The sequence below is a fragment of the Grammomys surdaster genome, unplaced genomic scaffold (genome assembly GCF_004785775.1).
Source record: "Grammomys surdaster isolate TR1022 unplaced genomic scaffold, NIH_TR_1.0 126013, whole genome shotgun sequence".
Classification (NCBI taxonomy): Eukaryota; Metazoa; Chordata; class Mammalia; order Rodentia; family Muridae; genus Grammomys; species Grammomys surdaster.
Genome location: NW_021620828.1, coordinates 1,498,507 through 1,521,433, shown reverse-complemented (window position 1 = coordinate 1,521,433; position 22,927 = coordinate 1,498,507). Strand labels below are relative to the sequence as shown.

Below are 22,927 nucleotides of genomic sequence, written 5' to 3'. Positions count from 1 at the left end.
GCAGTGGGGTAAAGGATGTCCCAAAAATGGGGAAGACCATAGCACATGGGAGCCGCATAGCTCATCCCTTGACTTCTTTAAAGTCTGTGATGGTTAACAGCAAACACTGTGTGATGCTTTTGTTCTCGGGTTACGTAACTACAGTGCATGAGGCAGCTACAGGAAGAGTCATGGCAAAGGAGCTGGTGAGAGGGCGAATGTCTATGCTCTTCCAAGTGGTGACATATTTAAAGAGACTATGGACAGTGTGTCTTTGGGGGTCCCTAGGGCACCCACTGATAACACCAGACCTTGGGATGTGGGGACATGTCCGTAAATAAGTTCCCATTGTGGTCCTGCTCTGTATTAGGAACCAGTGTGCCACAGAACGTAGAATAGAAGCCCGATTCCTCATCACTGGTGACAGTTTCCCATCTTTAAGAGACGCAGTGAGCAATTTGAACTTAGAGCAGAGAGTGATTCTGAAGCAATGTGGGAGATTACAAGACCTAAGCAATGATGGAAGACGTGAGCCTGCTCCTTAAGTTCAACTTGACAGGCAGCTCTTTGGTACCCCTTCCCTTCCACTGGACTAGTAACCAAGACTACGGTAGACATCTGCGTCTCTGGATTCCCAATTGCAAATGTCCCTCATGAGGGGACCTTAAAGGAACAAATGGCAATACTGTTGTGACTTAAATAATACCCATGGCACCAAAAAGCTATGCATGGTCTTCAGCAAAAGACCCAATGAGACATCCAGGGAATTCACATGGGATCCTATTGTGTATTGTATGTTTCTCTTTGGAAAACTAGTGATATGCACATTTGGGTCAGATGCATACAACCCTAAGAATTTATATTTGGGCCAGACATGGTGATACACACCATTAATCTAAGCACTTAGGAGGCAGAAGCAGGCAGATCTCTGGGTTCTAGGCCATCCTAAGGATATTGTAAGACCCTGTCTCGAAAGAACAGTTCTTATAGTAATAATAAAGACACACAAATAAAAGTCACTTTGGTCATTCTTTTTAAGAAAAAAGAGCAGAAGTGGTAGAAAAGAGTGAGCTGATTCCAGTATCTGAGTCCCTGAAGCCGCAGATCTGAGCCTCCACAACAGGGACCCTGAGAGGGACTAGAGGTGCAGCTTTGTTTTTTATAAAATGGATTCATAATTCAATGGACATTGCTACTTTCAGAGCAGCTCTGTTCCAACATGTTTGGCATGGACTCGAGTGACCCACAGATGTTTGTCCCTCTTTTCTGCCTCTTCCCTGGGGACATGGACAGTCCTTAGAGGGAAGTATCTTTGTTTCTGGGAGGAGCTTTGCAGGCTAGGATACAGACCTCCCTGGAATCCCACACAAGTATGCTTGAAGCCAGGCAGCCTCTTGGCTTGGCGTGGAACTTGCCATCCATGGGACAGCTAATCCTTCTTCCTTTCCATGGTGCTCAGTCAGAGCATTCACACGGTCCAGCCCAGTGTGGCTCCACGGATGGGGTGTGTGCACTTTCCCAGACCACGGAGGCAGGATGGGAGGGGAACGGCCGTGCAATGCGAGCGTCTGTGTCTGTTTCAGACTGCAGCTGTGTATTTCCCCAGGTGAATTTTAAAACCAGTCCAAATTCATCAACCTCTTCTGAAGAGCCCTGCACACCAGCAATGTGTGTTGTGCTGAGAAGTCTCTGTGGGTAAGGAGGAGCTGAGAAAGGACAGGATGCAGGATTCTGTCACTAAGCCAGCCCCTCTGCCGCCTACATTCTTGGCATCCTGCTATCCCGGCATCCAGACCTGAATTTCGTTTTGACCATTGTTGAGTGATGGGTGCTGCAGCAAGCTGGACCACTGCACCCAGGTTGCTTCCTAACCTGGCTCAGAGTACAAATGAAGAAAACTAGAAGTGAAGGGAACCAGAGCACCCTGCAGACTGGGCATCTGTTACCAAACTCTCTAGCCTTCATTATCGCCAGCCAAGCCTTAGTACCCATCTGGAGATCAGGAGATAGGAGAAGCACTTCCATGAACCCAAATACACTGCTGAACCTCCACAGCCTCCATCTGCAAAGTAAGATGTAGTTTAAAAACTCTCAAAGGCCCCTTCCAGCTCTGATTTTCTGAGTCATTGGGATTTACAGTGAAATAAAATGGAGGGCTCTAAAATACACTCTCCCTTTTAATAACAATTAGGTAGGCTGTAGTTCCAACCTCTGCATTTGACTTGTGTCCCCTGCCACTCTAGAAGAGGCTGACACCTTGGGTTAGCCATGGATCTGGAGAGGAAGAGGCCAACACAGCATAGCCCTGCCCCTCCCTGGCACTCATTCACTTCATCTGCTGAGTATTTCCTTAGAACTGGTGACAGTGCTCACAAGAAGCCAAGGCCAAGAGGGCAGGAAGGAGTCTGCTAGTTCTCGCTCAGGAGAGCCAGAAAACAGCAAACAGCTGGGACAGGTCTCCGTCTAGGTCACTCTCCTGCTGGGAGCATTGGATGGCTTTCTGTGTTCATCAGATCAGACGTTGTTCCTTGGGAGGACTCTAACTTTGGAGGGGTTGGGCCTCTCAGCAGGGTCACTGGCTGTCCCCATCCTGGCCCCATGTGGTGTCCTGGGAAGTCACATTTCCACGGCTGCATCTGTGGCTGCAGAAGGGACCTGGAGATGTCAGCAAACCCAGGCAGGAAGTAACATTGAGAGGATTCCACCTGGAAAAATGTGGCCATTGCATCAGGGGATAAATAATCAGAAACACAAATACTCAGGTGGGAGGGGTGCCTGGAACAGGGTGCAATCAGTCGGCATTTGGACAGGAGCTTGCAATGTGATCCAGTGATGGGGACTTGTGAGCTGGATGCAAAGAGGTGATACCCCAGTGAGAACCAGGAAGGACGGGGTGGGGCTGAGCAGCTGCTCCAGGGCTGCTGAGAGGTTAGAATGGAGACCAAGCCGAGATGGCAGAATCAGGCTGAGTCAGACTGCAGAGAACACAGGTCATAGGCAGCTGACTGGAAGCCTGGCACGAGGTCAGGAGGCAAGGTGTGGCCAAAATGACCCAGAGACTTTTCATGAGCTTCAGCTGTGACTGCTGAACTCCGGCAGCTGGCCTGTCGGTAGGTGGAGGATCCCAAACCAACAAAAAATGCTCAAGTTCATGTACCCGGGTCAGTCAGTTACATGTCTCAAGTCAGAAGCAGAACTGGAGAAAAGGCTCTGATCTGCAGACAATGAGACTCCCTCCTCCCCAGGCCCATAATCCTCCCGTTGCTCCATTGCCTAGAACACGGAAGCCTCAAGAATAATGCTCCTGAGACAAACCTTCACGTACATTACACCCAGTGGGGCCAATCAACTGCTTGCCATCTGACCCGGGCCTCTGCCATCATATACTCGCTCTAGAGGGATTTAGGCCAGACCTTAAGAAGAACTTCCCTCTTGAGTCTTGAGATTTTGCATGAGTAAGCAAATGAGGCAGTTTAGACAATTCTTCTTCCAAAGGTTAACTAGCTAAATTGTACTTGGTCTGAAAAGGGGGCATCCTCTCAGCCATGGATGGTAGAGCAGCACCTTGCCTCAAACAAAAACGAAACTTCAAAGCCAAGGTTAAAGAGGCAAACAAATTAACCTGAGTGTCCACTAAAAGAAAAGAAGGCAGTCAGGGTAACATTAACTCAGTTAAATTTTAAAAATAGGTGCTCTGTGTGACAAGTCCTGTTTCCGAGTGCTGGTCTAACTTCTAGATCTAACTACAGCACAAAGATGGAGGATTTCTCCAGGAGCCCAGGGATGTGCAGGTCTCTATGGCAATGGCAACATCTTCCTGGGAACCATTGTATGGAATCCGATGAAGCACCAGACCTGGGGTCCTAGTCTTGAGATAGCTTTAGGAAGGGAGGGAGGGACAGCTGTGCATGGCCTCTGAAGAGTAGCCCGTGTCAGAGCCTCTTTCCCTGGCCCAAATCAGAGCAGAAAAAGAACAGGCCCTGGTTGAGACTTGACTTATACAAGGTCATCACAGCTGCGAAGAACAATGAAGGCTCTTGGAGTAACTTCAGATCTCAGATTAAGGAGCTGAAAGAGCAGCAAATGTTGGGGTTCCCAGAACCCCACCTGAGTCAACAAGTGTTGGGGTTCCCAGAGCCCCACCTGAGGTATACTCATGATTATCACCTCATATCACCATTTGCCTCCTTGCCCAACATTATGTCCCCAATCTACGATGTGGCAGAAATCACCCAACTAGGTTACTGCAGAGAACAAGGAGTGCGGGGCACCACACAGTGCCTCCAGCCTTATATCACTCACTGAGCGACTGGAGTGCAGCGTCGATCTGGTGTTGGAACTGAGCCTCCTCCTTCTGGGGATTTCTAAGCACCCTACCACTCTTGGTTCGTATCATTACAGTGAGACAGGAAGTGTGTGGAGAGGAAGGGAGAATGGAGACAGAGACAAGGACAGAGACAGACACAGGGACAGAGGTAAAGGGGACAGAGACAGAGAAAACAAGGTCAGGGCAGACACCTTGCAATTACCCATCTGGGTAAAAGTGTCAAGCAGATAGGCCACAGCCTGGAGGCAATTACGTTGTGCATTCAGCGCCAGGAGATCCTAGCCTATCCATGGAAATTCTGCCTGGCTTAGATTTGGATTAATGACTGAATTAGCTTCCCTTTCCTGAGCATCCTCGCAGCAGGCTGGAATGACCCAGAATGCTAGAGGCAGTGAGGAGATTAGGCATCTGCCCTGTGTAATTAGCCTCTGAGTGGAGGGAACAGACAGGTTTACATGGTTACCCTTCCTGGTGCAAAGCAGTCTCCAGCCTTCTTTCTTTCACTCAACCCTGACATCCCAGAAGGTACTCCCTGTATAACTGTGCTCCTCCTCTCAAGGTCTGGGAGGCCTCAAGAGGTGCTCCATCCCACACATCACATAGCTGACACACATCAGGCTCTAAAGTAAGCAGCTTAAGAATGCTTGGGTAAAGGAAGGAGGGGGCGGTCCCATCTGTGGCCAGGGCTACTGCCAAAGGGCCAGTGTGATGTGGTTTACAGCATTCTGCCCCACCTGCTGCTGCTGCTTTGATCCTGTTTTGTTTTGTTTTTTTTTTTTTTTTGTTTTCCAAAAGAATGGCTGCAGTAAATTGAGACAGTTGTGGCCAATCAGAGCAAGGGACTAACTATGCTTGAAGGAAAAGGACAGCCACTGAAGAAGAAAGCAGATCTTTCCTAGGAGAAACACCTCCAGACTCCACCTCATCCCTCCTGGTACCCAGGGGCAGAAATAAGCAGAACAGCTAGGGACAATCTCGGCTCAGTCCTGCTCCCATGTGCTAGCATGCCGCACTGTCCTCTCTGTGTGGCTGTACTTTCACAAGCTCTCCAGAGGTCACAGGACTCCAAGCCTCCACAGCCCAAGCACTGTCCCCATCTTAGGGTCATCCTAGCTTTGCTTTCCAGGAACCCTGACTTCCTGTCACCCCAGCCTTCCGGCTCCAGCCACCCCTCTCAGGAGTAGTCTGATGCAGACTGGGTCTGGCTCTAAGTGTAGCCCCTGAGTAGCTTAAGGTAGATGCAGGAGCCCAGCTGCAGCCTGCCCGCCACCTCCCACCTACAATAGAAGGAAGAGAAACCATCTACAGAGAGTGGAAGCCAAGAATGGAACATCCATTCTCCCTTCCAGGTCCCCTTTAAATAGCCAGTACTCCAGATTCTGGGAGCCAGGACCACCCTTGCCATTCCACACAGAGGGTAGGAGGAGAAGGTTACTACAGCCACCAAGCTCAGACTCAGGTCCAGATCCTGGGTGACACAAATTGCACAAGTCACCAACTCTCCATCACTTTAGACTAGGGACATTCTGTTCAGGGATTCAATGTGGTCCACAGTTCTCCTGACCACCTCCCAGCAGACAGCTCCATTCCTTCAGGAGATGGGAAGAGGGGATGGGGAGGAAGCTCAGTGGTTAGAAACACTGGTCATTCTTCCAGAAGACCCAGATTTGATTCCCAGCACAAACATGGCTGCTCACAAGCATCTGTAACTCCAATCCCAAGGCACCCAATGCCCTCTTCTGGTCTCTGTAGGTACTGCATGTGAGTGCTACCCAGACATACATACATGCAGGCAAAACACCCTTACACACAAAATAGAAATAAAAGTTAAAAACTATTTTTGAAAACTGAAAAATTGGAAAGAAGTTCAATTTAACTCATAGGGTAGAAAGCAGACAATGAGTCACAAGTGCAAACGTGAGCACGGTGGGCGTACGGCCTAGTTTTGTGCCAACTTGACACCAGCTAGAGCCATTTTAGAAAGGGCAACCTCAACTGATAAAATACCTCCACTGGACTGGCCTGTGTACAAGTCAATTTCTTGATTGATGACTGAGGTAGGAGATCCCAGTGGGTGGTGCCAGCCTGGGCTGGAGGTCCTGAGTTGTCTAAGAAAGCAGGCTGAGCAAGCCATGGGGAGCAAGACAATAAGCAGCACCCTCCACAGCCTCTGCATCTGTTTCTGCCTCCAGATTCCCGCCATGCTTGAGTTCCTGTCCTAGCATCTTCAATCATGTGCTGCGATAGCGTATGCAAAGTAATCATTTTTCTCCCCAAGTTTTGGTCATGGTATGTCATCGCACCAATAAGAACCCTAACACACTGGGAGAGCCAGCTTGTCTTATTATACTTTACAAAACATGAAGCATTTCCCCTGGGGAGTTGTAAGCTACAGATCACAAATCCGAGACAGAGTGAGTATGGCCAAGAACTTGCAGAAAGATGCACATGGGGAAAGCAAGCCCTTTACTTTTTATCCAGATCTCATCTCAGCGTGGCACACTGCTGGGGAAGAGGACACAAATCACCTCCTGATTTTCTAATCATTCATCAAACAGCTCATGCTCACAGGTTATGGCCCAGGTCACTCTAGACATGTCTTCCCTCCTCTGTGGTGCATCCTTGAGGACAGTACTTGGCGATGCACACAACACTATATTCACACATGGGTGGTGTGCACAGGAAACCAGCATCAAGACTACACAAACTCCAAGGAACCCAAGGCTTCTATCCAGAAGTCTTTATGGGTTCCTGTGTTTGCACCTGACGGAGGTGAGAACACAGAAGCTCGTCCATCACGTTCCCTCCCTCCTGATTGGCTGTTCCCAAAATGCTGTAAAAAGCCTCAGCCCTCCCCGAGGCTTGAAAAACACCGGGCCTGCCATAGCTATGGGTGAGTTAGGTGCAAGACCCCAGGCTGGAAAAGCACTGAGACTCAGGAACATGACCTCATTGGTTCCTAAACAGAAACTAAAAGTGGCCGACAGAACACCGTGAACACCTGATCCAAGCCCAGGCTCCAGTCCCTGGACGGGGACTAGCAACCACACAATACAGTGGAAAGCAGCAAGTGAGGCCCCCACCCAAGCCAAGAGTGCCTCCCTAAACTGGGATCACATTCTGTAGATATCACAATGAACCCAGGTTTCCCTAAAAGCCCAAAGCCACAAGGTCAGTCCCCTGAATCTTAACAGATTCACAAAATCTCTAATTTCATCTGAGCTTCTGAGCAGGCCAAAGCTTCTGGGCAAAGGACTGAAGATAGAGTCTAGTCTGTAGTTAAACATCATGACAAAAGGCAACTGGGCAGGAAAGGGTTTATTTGGCTTGCATTTCCATGTCACTGTCTGTCATTAAGGGAATTCAGCCAAAGAGCTCACGGCAGGGAGATGAAGGCAGAGGCCATAGAGAAACACTGCCCACTGGATTGCTTCCCTGGCCTTGCTCACCTACCTATACAACCCAGGACCACCTGTCCAGAGATGGCACTGCCCACAGTAGGCTGGCCATCCCACATTAATCATTAATCAAGAAAATACCCCTGTCCCAGGCTGGAAAGATAGATTAACCACTAAAAGCTAGACTCACCGCCAAAAATAAAAGAAAATATCCCCACAGACTTGCCTACTGGCCAATCCCATAGAAGCAAGCAATCACTGAGATTCCATCTTACTGGGTTACTCTAGCTTGGTTAGAGCTGACAAAACACTAACCATTACAGGTTCCCAGGATGCACCTGTTCTTACTGGTAACACTAACTCAGCAAACAGTCCTGCTGGCTGCCCCCTCCCTTGATTCCCACCGTAACTGTCAGCTTGGGTCCCCTTATTCTTATCATCTGTGAACCAAGGAAGGCTGGAGATACATGGGGTGAGCCATGGCCTTCATTGGTTTCCAGCCCACAAGCAAATATATTGCCTCCTTTGGGAAAAGGCCACCACTCCACACAAACCTACCAATCTGCACATCCAAAACAAGAGTCAGCCTGGCAAACCCAATGCACGGTTGGATATTGTAGTTTCGGGGATGGTAGACCAGGAAGGAGCATAGAGACTTACAGGGCCCAGTTTGTTTTTTAAAAATCCTTTGCAAAAGTCTTTAAACTCCCTGAATGTTTAATCCCAACATTCAAACTAGGAATAGCTTTGTAGATAACCCATGATCCATGCAACAAAAAACAGGCCCTACCCAGATTAAACTGTGAATGAAATGTGGCTGGCCAACTCAGTGACTTTCTGTGTGTATCACTCTACCTTTCTGCTCGCTTCTACTGGAAGAAGGCTGACAGCCTCTGAAGATTGAACAGAAGATACACAAGAATGAATCAGAACTAAGAAGGTTACTGCATTCCTGCAGTTGCTCAGTGAACGGGGAAACACATTCTCAAGTTTTCCTTCAGGTTGGAACCTTTTCTGTGGTACCAGTCTCAGGCTCGTGGGTTTGAGCATGCAAGGCAAGCACTCTCCACTGACCTACATCCCCAGCCCGCCAATTGTTATTGCAGTGCAGACTACCTCAATCCGAGCTATATAAAACCAGCATTGTCAGAGTCGTAATTTGGTAAGCCATGATTTGTGCCTAACCCTCTCCTGTCCCACATGAAGTGTCAGCTCCAGGGAGCAGCAGGGAGGAGAGAGCAGGACTCAGGAGCAGGTGTTTTAGTCTTCTGCTCACTCCCTTCCTGGCCTCAGACAGACCATGGGCACTGACCACATGCCTCCAAAGCACAGCGGCTGCTCTAGTAACTAACTCACAGGTCCCAAACACCAGACTAAGACAAGATTCCCCGGGACCCCTCTAAGCCTGTCAGTCCCCTGGCAGAAGCTGCAAATGTCCCCAGCTGACCTCCCTTCACACCAGGAAGACAAGACTCCTGGCAGCTATATAAGTTTGGAGAAGGAATTCAAAGGTTTGTCAACCTTTGAGACAGGAAACCCAAGACACACCAGGGAAATGCATGGGCCCTCTCCTTGGAATGTTTAGAAATATACAATAAGGACAATGAGACTGAGCTTATAGACAGAAGGTTTTCAAGAGTAAACAAGGGCTGGGATTGCAGTCGGAAAAATACTTGCCCCGTGAGCATGATGACCTGAGTTCAGGTCCTCCACACCCACGAGAAAGGAGGATGCAGCTGTTCTTACCTGGAATCCTAGCACCGGGGAGGCAGAGGCAAAAGGATCGTTGGAATCACTGGCCAGCCAGCCTAACCTGCTTGACGAGCCCCAGGTCCTAGTGAGAGACACTGTCTCAAAAGATAAAGGACCAACACCCAATGCTGACCTCTACAAGCACATGTGTGCATACATACATACATGCTAGCATATCTGAACACACAGGAACATGTGCACACACACACATACTCACACACACATACTCACACACACATACACACACACATACACACACATACACACACACACACATACACACACACATACTCACACACACATACACACACACACACACATACACACACATACACACACACATACACACACATACACATACACACACACATACATACACACACGCATACACACACACATTTTTAAAGTGTAACTGGATTTGTGAAATTAGTAACCTACAAGCTTCTGTATCCACACGGTAAATAAGGCCCATCACACACCAAAAATATGTCACAATTCCAAAAAATTACATAGAGAGGAATGTAAATGTTTATGAAGATTTCTACCATGACCAAGATATGACACAACCTATGGTCATCTCTATGAGTGACAAAAGTCACAGAAACACATAAATGACTTTAATTGTAGTGAACGCTAACTTTCAGATAAGTGGTTTGCTTGGTTTCCTGCCATCTGAGTTTCTGGATTCTAACCATGAATTCCATTCACAAAATCCACAAACTCCTACTGCTACCTGATGAGGTCATCAGGTATAGCAGACCAGGGGAGGCAGGAGGACTCTGCCTGCACAGAAAGGACAGAAAGACTGAGCACCCTCACAAAGCACTCCCTCTCTGTCTATGGAGATTGACTCGTTCTACTCTGAACAGCACCCACTTTCAGATAAACTCTCTCTATGCTGTTCAGTTAGCTGCATTTAGCATCACCTAGGAGATTGGTGAGGTACATCTGTGGGTGTCTATGACGGGATTCCCAGAGAAGATGAACTGAGTGGGGAGATACACCCAGACTGTGGGCAGCACCATCCCACAGGCCTGGAGCCCAGATGTAACATGGGGAAGAAGAGGAGAAAGGCAGCCCAGTGTCAGCTTGGCCTTTCCTCTGCTTCTTATCTGCTGTGTGAGAACACTGATGCAAGCTCACACCACCATGACTTTGTTCCCAAGTACATGGAGCCAGGTAACCGTGGAAGGAACCCTCTGAGGTCAGGAACCAAATTAACCTTCCCTCCTTTAAGCTGTTTATATTAGGCTTTCTGTCAGAGTGGCAATAAAAGCAACTGGAGTCTGAACGCACACATCAGCATCTTGGCACGAGTCAGGTGAACCCTTCCTGGAAGGTTGATAAGCATGGGAACAATCCACTCACCCCATCAGCTAGGACAGGGGCAGGGAACATGGCTTAGTTAGGAAGCTTGAAAACAGGGTTAAGAGTTTCCACATCACTCTCCTGAGACTCTCTCCACGTGTCCTTCAGCTGAGCTTCTGTGTGATTCTCTCCTTAAGTCTGTCTTACCTTGAAAGCAGGGACTGGGTCTCATTAGCCTCTGTGTCACCAAACCCAGGACTCAGTGCTCACAAGAGCTTTCGGAAATGCTACAAGTTGAGAAGCAAGACAGCAGTAGGAGAGACAAGTGCAAGCAGCCTCAGACGGACAATGAGTCAACTCTTAAGTGACAGACAGAAAGAGGATATCCTTGACAGTGTGTCTCTCAGATCCCAAAACACCCAGCAATGCCACATAAGGAATGATTAGCATGGAAGAGACAAATTGTTGCCCAACTTTCTCTTCACCAAAGAGCTTTCCAAATGACTGCAGGCAACAAGAGTGATGTGTGGACAGACAGCATAGCCCCATTATCCAGACTGCCAGCATACCTGGAAAACCAGTAGGATTCCAGGGTCATGGGAAGACAACAGTTTAGCTTCCAGGAAAACAGACAGAGCAGAGTGGAAGCTTGCCCTCTTGCCTGGCATGCTTGCACACATTGTTTGTGGTCAGTTCATTTGATTTAGGCATTAGCAACTGTAGTGAGCTGTAAGCCACATCCTCTCCTGGACTACACAGTTCCAACTCTCTAATGTGACAGAAAGAAATCACCCTAGATCTTCACAATTGTAATGCTCTATGATCCCATTTCCTCCCGAACAGCATGTGGTAACAGAACAAGCAAAACACACAGCTAGAAAATTGGATGCCCCAGGGCCGCAGCTCGGAGGATGAGCATGCTTTGTGCCCACTTGGACTAGAGAGTGGCTATGACAAGGCAGAGCCTGGAAGTTTCTTTCCAGTGCCTTTGAAAGATCCAACAGAGCACCAGATGTGCCTCTTGGCAAATTTGAAGAGAAGACTGAAAGAGCTCCCACAGATCCTTCCGTCTGCCCTCCCTAGACCCATCACTCCTTCAAATCCTACAATACATTGTCTCCATGGCTAGGACAGTGAGAATCCAAACACTCCCCAAGGGAAGAGCAGGGATTGGGAGACCTGGCACCAACCAACTGGGTACTTCATGGTCCCTGGTCCATGGGACAGAACAATAGCTATTCTGTCTACCTCGATGAAGTTGCTTGGGGGAGCACAAGATGGAAAGACTGAATGCTACTTTTGTTCACTTTTTTATCATTGGGAAAAAGATACCTGGATTGGGGTGGGGTAGGGCTTCATCTCCTCCTTGCTTTCCTCTGGGTCTTCACTTCAGACCTCCCCACTGAGATCTGACCCCACTCACCCTTCTGTGACTCTGCTCTGAGCTGTATGGTCCCAGGGCTGTCTTGCTGTGTCCCTAAAGATCCTTCAGGGTAGGGAAGAGGCAAGAAAGTAGCCAAGGCTCCAGCATGCTGCTCTGGGGTGGGAATGAGGAACACACATCAGACTGGAGAAGATGCTCACACTCCTGAGAGCATAGCAACCATGGCATCGAACAGGGCACTACACACCATCAAAACCCATGTCAGTACTTACTTGTCCTGGCCAGACCCCACCCTTTCCCAAGAAGGCAAAAGACCCATTTCCTAACAGAGTCAGCCAGGCTCTGAAGACCCTGTTCCCTCAGAAACATACCATCACCTTACTCCTGTACCAGCTGTCTGCTCACTGTATGCCTGTGGCATAGCTACGGGAAAGATTGTGTGGGACACTGTCACCCTAGGAAACCAAACAGCAAGATTTTCAGTATTTAAAGTCCTAGCTTCTCCTAAAGAAAAAAAGCCAACGAAAGATCTGGAACCCTAAGAGGAGAAGCTGGCTTGGCATAAGCTCTGGAAAAGCAAGAAGAGCAGCAGTCAGTCTCACATTCTCACCTGGAAGCCTGCGGGGACAGCACAGAAGGAGAGAGGGTGACCCAGGGAGCTTAGTTCTCTGGAGACCGAAAGGCGAGATCCTGGGGCTCAGTGCTCTGCAACTATTAATGCATACCTCCAATAGAAAGGGGGACACAGCACCCCTACTTCAAGAACTCAACTCCTGGCCCCTGCAGAGATCTCTATGGATGTCTGATGAGCGTGGCCCCCATCTACCAGATGTTTGTGAAGACCAAGTGCCCAATCAAAATAGAAGTATGTTTTGTGGTACCACAGATCCAGCCAGGAATTTCCCAAAGTCACCCAAGTTCTTCCCAAGGAATGATATTTCAACCATTCAGTCGGGGGCGGGGGGAGGATGTAAAAAGGAAAAGTCAAGAACCTAAAGACATCTCAATACCCTGGCTTTCCCTCCTATTGAGAGGTTATGATGCCACACACCCCATATGTTCCTTTCTATAGATGGAATGCAGTCACTCAGGATCCGCTGTCAGATGCCCAGGCCCACAGTCAAGAGATAGGCTCCTCTCTGTAGAGAAAGGTTTAGTCCCTTCCTGAGTCTCACTTGATGCTAAGTTGGGGAGAAAAGAGATTGGCCCCTTGAAGGAAGCTGGGATTTCCAGGGCCTCCTGGTCAGCACACGGCCCACTCTGTGACTGACACTGCCAGACACAGTTCTCGGAAGCTGCTGAAGATGGTAGACCAGGCATGATAGTGTCATCAGAAGCTATCAGTGTCCTAACTGTAGGAAAGCCAACAGTCAAGGGCGGCCTGGCCTCCCTATGTATACCTTCTCTTCCACTTCTGTTTCCTTTCATACCTGCATGGGATTTGAAATTTTGGAGCCTGAAGGATGCAATAAGGTCTTGCCTCAAAGTGTCAGAACACTCTATCGGCCTCTGCCTACATTGCACATAGCTCTGGAACTCCCCTCCCCAAAACATCCCTGGTCGCAGCATAAGTCTCAGTCTCCATTTTGTCCTGCTGGCTCTTTAGTCCAATGCAGAAGGTTTGGAAGGCAAGTGTGGACAGATGGGACCTCCTAGTGCTTCCACAGAGGCCTTATCCAATGTATTCTGCGGGCCTACAACACTAGAAGAATGTTAATTCAGGCTGAGCACGCTCCCAGACAGCTGCAACTGGCCTCCCATTTAGGAGAGATTTACATATCGGAAGAAGTAGTCCTCAGTTATATGAATTGGTAACAAGGATACAAGTACCTCTGTGAGCCACAAGCACCCCTGGGGATGGTTCTAACTTAAATTATCATCAGCTGGCCAAGCAGAAGAAAGCATAATAGGCCAACTCTCACACCTCTGATAATAGTCTCAATTGCCTTCAAAAGACAAGCCAATGCAATAAAATTCACACTCAAAACAAGAAGGAAGAGGATGAGGGGGAGGACGAGGAAGAGAAGGAGGAATAGAAGGAGGAAGAAGAGGAAGGGGAAGGAGAAGGAGAGGAGACAGAAGAAGAAGAAGATGAGGTGGAGGAGGAGGAAGAGGAGGAAGAGGAGGAGGAAACTCCACCTAGGAAGTGTACAGCAATACTATCCTGTTTAAGAAAAAGGTCAGAAATGAATTCTGCCATATTCAGAGACTGGTAGGCACAAGGTTCTTTTCCAAGTGAATAACTTTAATGAGCATCTGACAGAAATCCTTTCTGTTTCACTGTTCTTAAAGTCAAAGTGAAATCAGAGCCTAAAAGACAACCCAGTCCAGAGGAGAGAAAGAACTATTGAGCAGGAAAGACCTTGATGTGGAGCTGTTCAGAAGCCCACAAGCTCCGTGGATGACTCTCCCAAGATGTTTAGCACTGTCTTAGTCAGGGTTTCTATTCCTGCACAAACATCATGACCAAGAAGCAAGTTGGGGAGGAAAGGGTTTATTCAGCTTACACTTCCACATTATTGTTCATCACAAAAGGAAGTCAGGACAGGAACTCAAGCAGGTCACAAAGCAGGAGCTGTTGCAGAGGCCACGGAGGGATGTTACTTACTGGCTTGCTTCCCCCTGGTCTTTATCAGTTAGCTTTCTTATAAAACCCAAGACTACCATCCCAGGGATGGCACCACCCACAATGGGCACTCCTGCCTCGATCACTAATTGAGAAAATGCCTTACAGCTGGATCTCATGGAGGCATTTCCTCAACTGAAGCTCCTTTCTCTGTGATAACTCCAGCTTGTGTCAAGTTGAGACAAAACCAGTCAGTACAATCACCAAGATGTGGAGAGAGGGGAGGAAGCAAAGCCAAGAAGACTAGGAAACAGTGGCCTTGAGTGGGTTGACAGTTTACCCTTGGTCTTGCTGAGGAAGCCTACAGTGAGAGCTAAGTGCCCCCTGCTATGAAGGGAATGATAAGGTCAACCGTGGGGGCCATAAATGGCCCTTTAGAAATAAAAGATATATATGTGTGTGTGCGTATGTGCGTGTGTGTGTGTGTGTGTCTCTGTCTGTCTGTCTGTCTGTGTGTGTGTCTGTGTCTGTGTCTATGTGTGTCTGTGTCTGTAGAACATGAGGGGTCTGAAGACCCCAGCACAGAAACAGTAAAGAAAGAAGCAGAGCCAGCTACAAGAAGTGCATTTTAAGTGAATTGAAAGTGTGCACAGAGCCCCCCTCCCCAATGTCAGCAAAAAAGAAGCCTAGAGATAGGATGATGAAACACAATGGTATAGCCCAGGAGGGGAGTCTAGAATAAAGGACAGCAGTTAGAAATGAGTCTGAATAGAACATGGGTTTCAGTTAATAATAATGTGTCGATGTTGGTTCATTAATTGTAACAAGAATGCCACATTAATAAGATGTAATAACAGGGGCCGTCAGGCACAGAGTAGGACGTAAGAGCTCTGTGTACTACTTCCAATTTTCCTGTAACTATAAAACAGTTCTAAATAATAGTCTATTTTTAAGATGAAAAAAAAATTACAAAACTGCACCCAGCATTTCCCAGAAGCATGATGTACTAGAACGATTGCCTATGGAGAGAGTAGGCAGTGAAGGACCAGGGGAGTATTTGCAAAGGATGATAATGCTGACAGTGTGCTGGGGGGTACGGAGGGCAGCTAACTTTCCCAACGTGTAATCCCAGCACCAGTCAGGTCAGAGAGAAGGAATCCCACAGGAGACTCGGTCATGATGGTGCCAGGAGTGGGAGGGCAGAAAGGGTTCAGGAAGACTGAGCCGTGAGGAAGGAGAACCGCTCATTAAACCTTAAAGCCAGAGGGAGCTGGGAGGGAGAGCCTTTGGTGATTGTACAGTAGAGACAACTTTGCAGGACAAGGTCCTCATCCTTATCTAACGTCAGCCGCTCTCAGCTCTCTCTGGGCCCTCGATTCTCAGCCTAGGTCCTGAGCACTGAGTGGTGGGCACCAAGGATGGGCAGATGCACTGATGGCCATGATAAGAGACCAGGCCAGCTACATCGGAGTTCAGATCAATGTCGAATACATTATCCCTGATACCATATGGGGCACATTTGAGCTATATATTTCAAACAAAAAGAGCTGCTCTTGTTGGTCTGAAATTCAATTTTAATAAAGCATCTATATTTTGTTTGTTATATGTGGAAGCTCTGAATAGTAATATCAGCAGCAGCGTGCTGTTCGGGGTACTTCATTTGTCTTTCTCGCTCTGTCTTTCTACCAACCCTGGTATACACTACTATTCCTGTGTACACGCAAAGAATCTCTGACTTTCAGGTCCTAAGTTAGTAGAAAATGCATGAGAGGGAAACACAGCTAGTCAATCAGTCTTCTGGGTGCCCCCTCCTGAGTGTGACCTGTACTGTTCCCAACCAAGTCTGCTCCCCGACATCTGTAGGCAGGTGTATGGACTGCAAGCTCCCAAAGCTCCTCATATGGCCATGATCTTGAAGATGCCTGCTCAGCTGACTCCTAGTGAAAGGACCAAACGAGCTTTGGCTTTCAAACAGCAGAAGTCAATAGCTAGTCAAGGGGCCCAAAGCAGCTCAGCAGGTTACTAGGTGACCTCAAGGAAGGCCTCCTGCCAAAGGGTATGGATGACCCATGTACCACAGGGCCTGAGCCAAGATACAGGCACCCCACCTGAGGGCAGAAAAAGAATGAACAACCTCTGGGAGCCCTTTCCAGTATGAAGCCAGAATTAAGGTTAATTTTACGGATTAGTTTTCAGATGAGAATGCCTTCCCAACTTCCAGCACAATACTCTTTTTAAATAACTCAGTCCTAAATGTAATGTCTTCATCAAACCCCTCCCCTCAAGGGCCAGGGATCTATTGGAAAAAGACAAAGGAAAGATTGTAAGAGGATGAAGGGTAAACCCAAGGAAACAATGTCTTGCAGATAGGACAGGACTCATGTACCTGTGAACTCACATTGCAGAGCCTGCATGGGTTCTATGGAATCCCAGCACAGAGAGGGGAAAATGGTCCTGGGTCCCACTCCTAGCCAATAAGCTACTTGCAACTAATGCTCACTGCCAAAGGGAAAATGCGTTTTCTCCAATGGAGTATCACTGGATGTATCAACCACATTCCAGGGCAATCCTCTTACTAAGGAGTAGGTAGCCAATACAAAACAAACTCCTTGGCTGTTTTGTGAATTTATTGTTTCTGTTGTTGTTGTTGTTGTTGCTTTCTTTTTATCTTACTGGTCTTTTGTTTGTTTTTATTTTTGTTTGATTGTTGTGGGCAGTTGTTTATTTTTTGAGGAGGACACATAAAATTAGATGGGTAAGGAGGTGGGGAGAACCTGGGAGGAGTTAGGAGAGTGGGAATAACATAATCAAAACATATTGCATAAAAAAAATAGAAGAAAGTCATAACAAGTGCTCACTGAGCACCTCGTGTATACCGGATATTGTGCTACATGTTTTCATTTCCCTACATAACAGTGGGACATGTAGCATCAGCCCAGCAAGGAGGTTACTGATTTTCAAATAAGGACCTTACGTTTCCTCTAAGACGCCAATCATTGACACAACTGATATTTATAAGACACCTATTGTGATAACATATTCTATCCTAGGATCCGGGAATGTAGCAGAAAATGAAACAAAGCCTCTACCTTCATGGAGCTGGCAGGGCACAGATAAGAGACAACCCTACCACATTACTGTAGGGAGCAGTGCTGAGCTAAGTAGGGTCAAGAAAAGAAGATCAGGGCCCAGGAGCGGAAAGGAGAGGCTTGATGGCATTTTAGTGGGGATGGTCAGGGAAGGAGGAAAGAGAAAGTCCTGAAGTGAGGGCACAGGTCTGCGCAAGAGCTCCTGGAACAGAGGACTCCCTCAGAGTTGATACACCCTAAGGCCAGAGTGACCAATCTAGAACTATGGTTAGACTGGTGGCTGGCCTGGAATAAAATTTTGAAGGAAGAGAAAAGATTAGAGATAGACAGTTTGGAAGAAATAGTGAGGTCAGGATGTTTTGAAAAGATCAGAGTGCTATGGATAGGCAAATGAATGATGGGTGAATGGATGGGTGTGTGGATGAGTGTGTGGATGGGTGCACGGATGGGTGCACGGATGGGTACATAGATTTCCATGGATTGCCTTAGCCTACTTACCAAGGGTAAAATACAGATATGTATACACATACATACACATGTACATACACACACACACACACACACGTACGTACCTTACAGATTTATGAAATATGTTCAGGGTTGTACCATTCAGTTCCCTAAAGTGTTTCATTCCAGATTCCTCGGGGTGCTCTGAGCACGCCCATCCCTTACTGAAGGGGATCCCTATGCCCCCACAAAGAAACTTCGATCCAAGTTCAACAGGAAAACTAGGTCTTCATGCAAGGAAAGCACTCTGGAGAAAGTCATAGACCTTCAGGGAGCCATGTCTTGCCTTCAGTCTCTAACAAGACCATTAGGTGCTTTGTGTGTGTGCTTTGTGTGTGTGTGCATGATCAGCTATAGGCAAGGCACACCACCACCGTCCCATGGCAGCATGGAACCACTTGGCCAAAGTTATCCCATAACCAAAACTCTCCTGCAAGGCCTTGGGCAAAAGTATCTGCTTTATACAAAAGAAAAAACCAAGCTGTCTTCCAGAGCAAGGCCAAAGCCTTGCTAACCACCAGGGCCTATCCCACCCTGAGACCTATAGCCTGGCCAGCCTCACCTCCAAGTCCTTCTCCAGCTCCAGCCCAGCTGCCATCAGGTTGTGCTCAAATTCATCTCGCTGTTCCCTCCTTTCCTCTTCCAGAGCATCCAGTGGTCCAAGTTCAACATCACCAGGGCCCCCACCATGGCGCTCCTTGCCTGTCTCCCCGTTGGAGATAACAGCCAGCGAGTGTCCAGGGGAGCCATGACCCAGGTGTGCACCTCGTTTCCGGTAGTGGTATGCAAGTACATAGTCGACTTTCCTCTGGTTGTCGTGGAAGTGCATTCGGCTCAGACGGGCTTCCGAGGACACGGGCTCATTGGCATCCAGGTAGTTATTGATGACCTGGCCAGAGAAAGTGGCACAGGTGAGGTCAGATGAATAAGGAGGTAAAAGAAGAGGATGTTCTGATGTTCTGGCACAGACTAAGAAGCAAGTCTCTCAGAGGCCCCGCCTGTCCAATGCAAGGATCGGCAGTCTAAGCCCACCTGTTACATGTAGCCGTCTACTCATGTGTGCAGTCTGGGCATCAGTACACACACACACACACACACACACATACACACACATACACACACACACACACACACACGCACACGCACACATACCTCTGGTATCCAATATATACATACACACACAAACAAAAGAGACAGAGACTGAGAGAGATGGAGACAGAGATAGGAAGAGAGACAGGCAGGGAGAGATAGACAGACAGTCTGAGACACAGACAGAGACAAGCAGGCAGGCAGGCAGGCAGACAGACAGACTGCACACACAGTAGCACACACCATTGCCAGCCCACATGGCCTGCCCCAAACACCGAAGCCCATGCCCACTCCTGCTCACCAGCACATGCGTCTGAACCTGCAAGCAGTCCCCTCCACTCACACCTCCCTGGTTCAGCACCTCTACACACATGTGCACAGGCACACAAAGGCAAACTAATGCGCACCCCTCCACATGCACCATGGCACACCCACGCATGTGCCGCTCCTGGCAGAGCTGCACGTGAGCCTGTAGACACACTCCAGAATCACCCGGCATACTTACTGGCAGGTGTTCTGGATCCATCCCAACAAAAGCCAATTCCTAGGCTCCTCTCCCACCCACGGGAATTCACTGGACTTTCTGCCCCTCACAAATCCATCTCTTCCTCCGTTTCCTCTTCCTCCTCTCCAGCCACTAGCAAGGACCCTGCCAGTGACAGAAGCAAGGAAAGTGACTGCTTCCTCTCTCTTCCACTCTGGACTGGAGAGGTAGAGAGAAGAGGAAAGAAAGCAAGGCGGAGCAGGGCAGGGACCTGCCTCCATCCCTCGGGGTGTTCCCTTGTTTATTACTGGTTTGATACCCAGCTGCCTCAACAGCCACCTGAGAGGTCACCGGGGCAACCAGATGAAATGCCAGGCACAGGAGAGAGGTTCACAGCCACCAGAGCTGAGGAGGCAGGTTTCTCAGGCCTGTGGGAACTGAGCCCGGGAGTCTGCCACCCAACAGGTAGGAATCATCTGCCTCTCCTCACCTTCTCATTTGCAGACCCTTCCCTGAAGAGAATTGCTAGGGCTGCTGGAAAATGTGCAAGACAGGGGAGATAAAAGCATTCTACCAAAATCCCAGGGCTTTTCACATAAGCACACATCAGCCACAAACTACAGGGCGGCCGGGTGGGAGACTCTCATGGGGCATCCATCAGTACTCACAGAACAGTCTTGGGAACACTCCCTCCTGGAGACCTGGCTAGGGTGTAGGCTAGAATTGTCCCTCTGACCTGGGACCCGAGGACCTGGCACTTTGAGGTACTGCTGTCTGTGTTTGGGGACCTGGCTTCCTCTAGCCACTGTCCGTGAACTCAGCCGACGTGGAGATCCAGGGAGCAGAGGGATGTCTGTGAGGAAGGAAGACAAGAGAGGTGACACAAGTTCAGGTGATAGAAATCTCGTAACACGGAATCTACACCAGTTACAGTAGAGCTCTCAGTGGCTCACAGAAATCACCTGCTCTTGGGTTTGTTTCTTTACAGCCTTATTTGGCCACATTCATTGTGGCCAATGGAGAAAAAAGAAAAAAGCTAGTGGTAACTCCCCTAACACACACACACACACACACACCACAGCTGTCATAATCTCACACATGTATGCTCAACATGCAACAGTGGGGTTCAAAGCCAGTGCATGGTGCCTGTTAGGCAAAGCTCTCTACCACTGATCCACTGCTGTTCTCTCCTTAATTATCCTTAGGACCATGGTAGCTGACCAGTGAGTCTGCAGTGTGGAGCAAGAAGAGAGGGATGGCAGCACCTGCTGGAGCACTTGCCAGCATCAGCTGGAGCACTTCCCAGGGAAACAGGACTTTAGGGCCTCCTTGGTGCATCAAGGCCAGTAGGCATCTTGGACATCAGCAAGGAGGGAACAAGGACAGATCAACAGCGGACCCACAGGGGGCAGCAGTGGACCCACAGAGGGCAGCAGCACCCTCTAAGTAGGGAATGTCCTCCAGCAAACTTGAGAACCCATAGGCCCACTCACTGTTCAGGTCAAGTTCTCTTCTGGCCATTGCCAGTCAGAGGCCCTGAGTCACCAAAGTCTCACAGATGGTCAGACACACTCTACTCTCTAGTGTCTTCTCTAGGAGATTCCAGCCAGCGTGCCTATGCTTAAACCTCAGTTCCATCACTTGTCGGCACCGTGGCCACTTGAGGCTTGTTTCTTCTGCTATAAAATGAGGAGAATCTCAAACTTGAAGGACAGATATAGAAATGGGAACTGAAGAGTATATGCAAAACACCCCCAAATAGTGATTAGCCTGAGTTCACAATAAAAGGTGGTGATTATAATTATTGTTCTTGATTTCATTTTTAGCACAAAGGCAAGTGTCTGTGACATATCGTTGTGTGTGAAGGCTCTGGTCTCAACTGTGGGAGACCAAAAAGCCTACAGAATCAAATTAGAACTCAGATCTGGAGTAAGTAACTTTGAAAGTCAGGGGAAACAATGAAAGTCCTCCACAGACACAGAGCATCCATCCTGGCAACACAACAGTGGTCTCCCGGCTCAGGACACCAAGGAGGAGCCTCCATCCTTTTCTGCCATCTTGACCTATTTTTCCTTTCTTTATGCCTTCCTCTATACCTCTGCCTCAACTGTCCCAGGGAAATCCTTAGACAAGAAAGATGATATCTCAGAGAAAGTCTTAGAAGGTCTGGTCTTAAAGCCCCAGGTCAGTTGAGATGCAAACTCTGAGGTGACAAAGATGATGCTTGTCTAGGACCCCCATCCCTGGCAGTTATCTTCCAATACACACAAATCATAGCTGAGAAGCAATCCAGAGCTTCAGTCAAACTACTGTGTAACATCTCCTACGAAGTCTCTGGGACCTCCAGAGCACCCACCAACCATCTTGGCTTGCAACCCCAGCATCTGTGCCAAATGCATCACAACTACCTGGAGGCTCTGCTTTTGTGACAATCTCCCAACCCCTGTTGATTAGGATGAAATATTTGGTTCAATTTCCCCAATTCTAGAAAGGCATTCCAGGCAGTAATAGCACAGATCTGGGAGACACAGCCCTGGTTTGTGCCCTGAATTGAAGGCTCTGGAGGGGTGAGTGAAACCTGGCCATCAGGAAAGAAGGTCAACACACTTCCAGAGACTCCCTACAAGGCTTGGAGGTGAGAATGGATCAGTGAGAAAGAGGTCAAGGCAATCACACCCAGCCTGTGGAATGGGTTAGCCAATCCATTTGAAAATCATCTCTCTTCACCCTTCAGTCTCTTGGCTCTTAGCAAGAGACTTAAACATTTTAAACATCAAACAGATCCCTGGACATTGGTGCTTATAGGCACCGTGAGGGTGGAGGACATAGCTTCCTCAGCTCTGCATCAACTAGACAGATGTTCCCAAGTGTAGGACCTGGAGCCTCACCACACTTAGCTTCTTCCACTCCTGAGAAGGTCATTACCATCCATCACTGACTTCCAAAGCTTACCTGCTACCCATACTCCCCCAGGCACAGTTGTGCACATTGCCTTACCTGCATTGAACCTACACTTAGGTGACTGAGAGTCACTCAAAGTCAAC

At 48.3% G+C, this 22,927-nt stretch overlaps 1 protein-coding gene across 4 annotated transcripts in view; it reads right to left on the bottom strand.

The window, feature by feature from the left end:
• Ano2 (anoctamin 2) overlaps nucleotides 1-22,927 on the bottom strand; it is a 341,107-nt gene that overhangs the window by 301,653 nt on the left and 16,527 nt on the right. For 2 of the 4 annotated variants that reach the window (XM_028754440.1, XM_028754441.1), the window contains exons 2-3: nucleotides 20,552-20,736; nucleotides 18,873-19,199 (exon numbers count right to left, since the gene is read on the bottom strand). In XM_028754440.1, coding sequence (XP_028610273.1) covers nucleotides 18,873-19,199; nucleotides 20,552-20,736 — 512 coding nt within the window. Of the gene's footprint in view, nucleotides 1-18,872; nucleotides 19,200-19,904; nucleotides 20,105-20,551; nucleotides 20,737-22,927 lie in introns of those variants that run through there. The other 2 variants (XM_028754443.1, XM_028754442.1) reach the window with 2 other exon arrangements.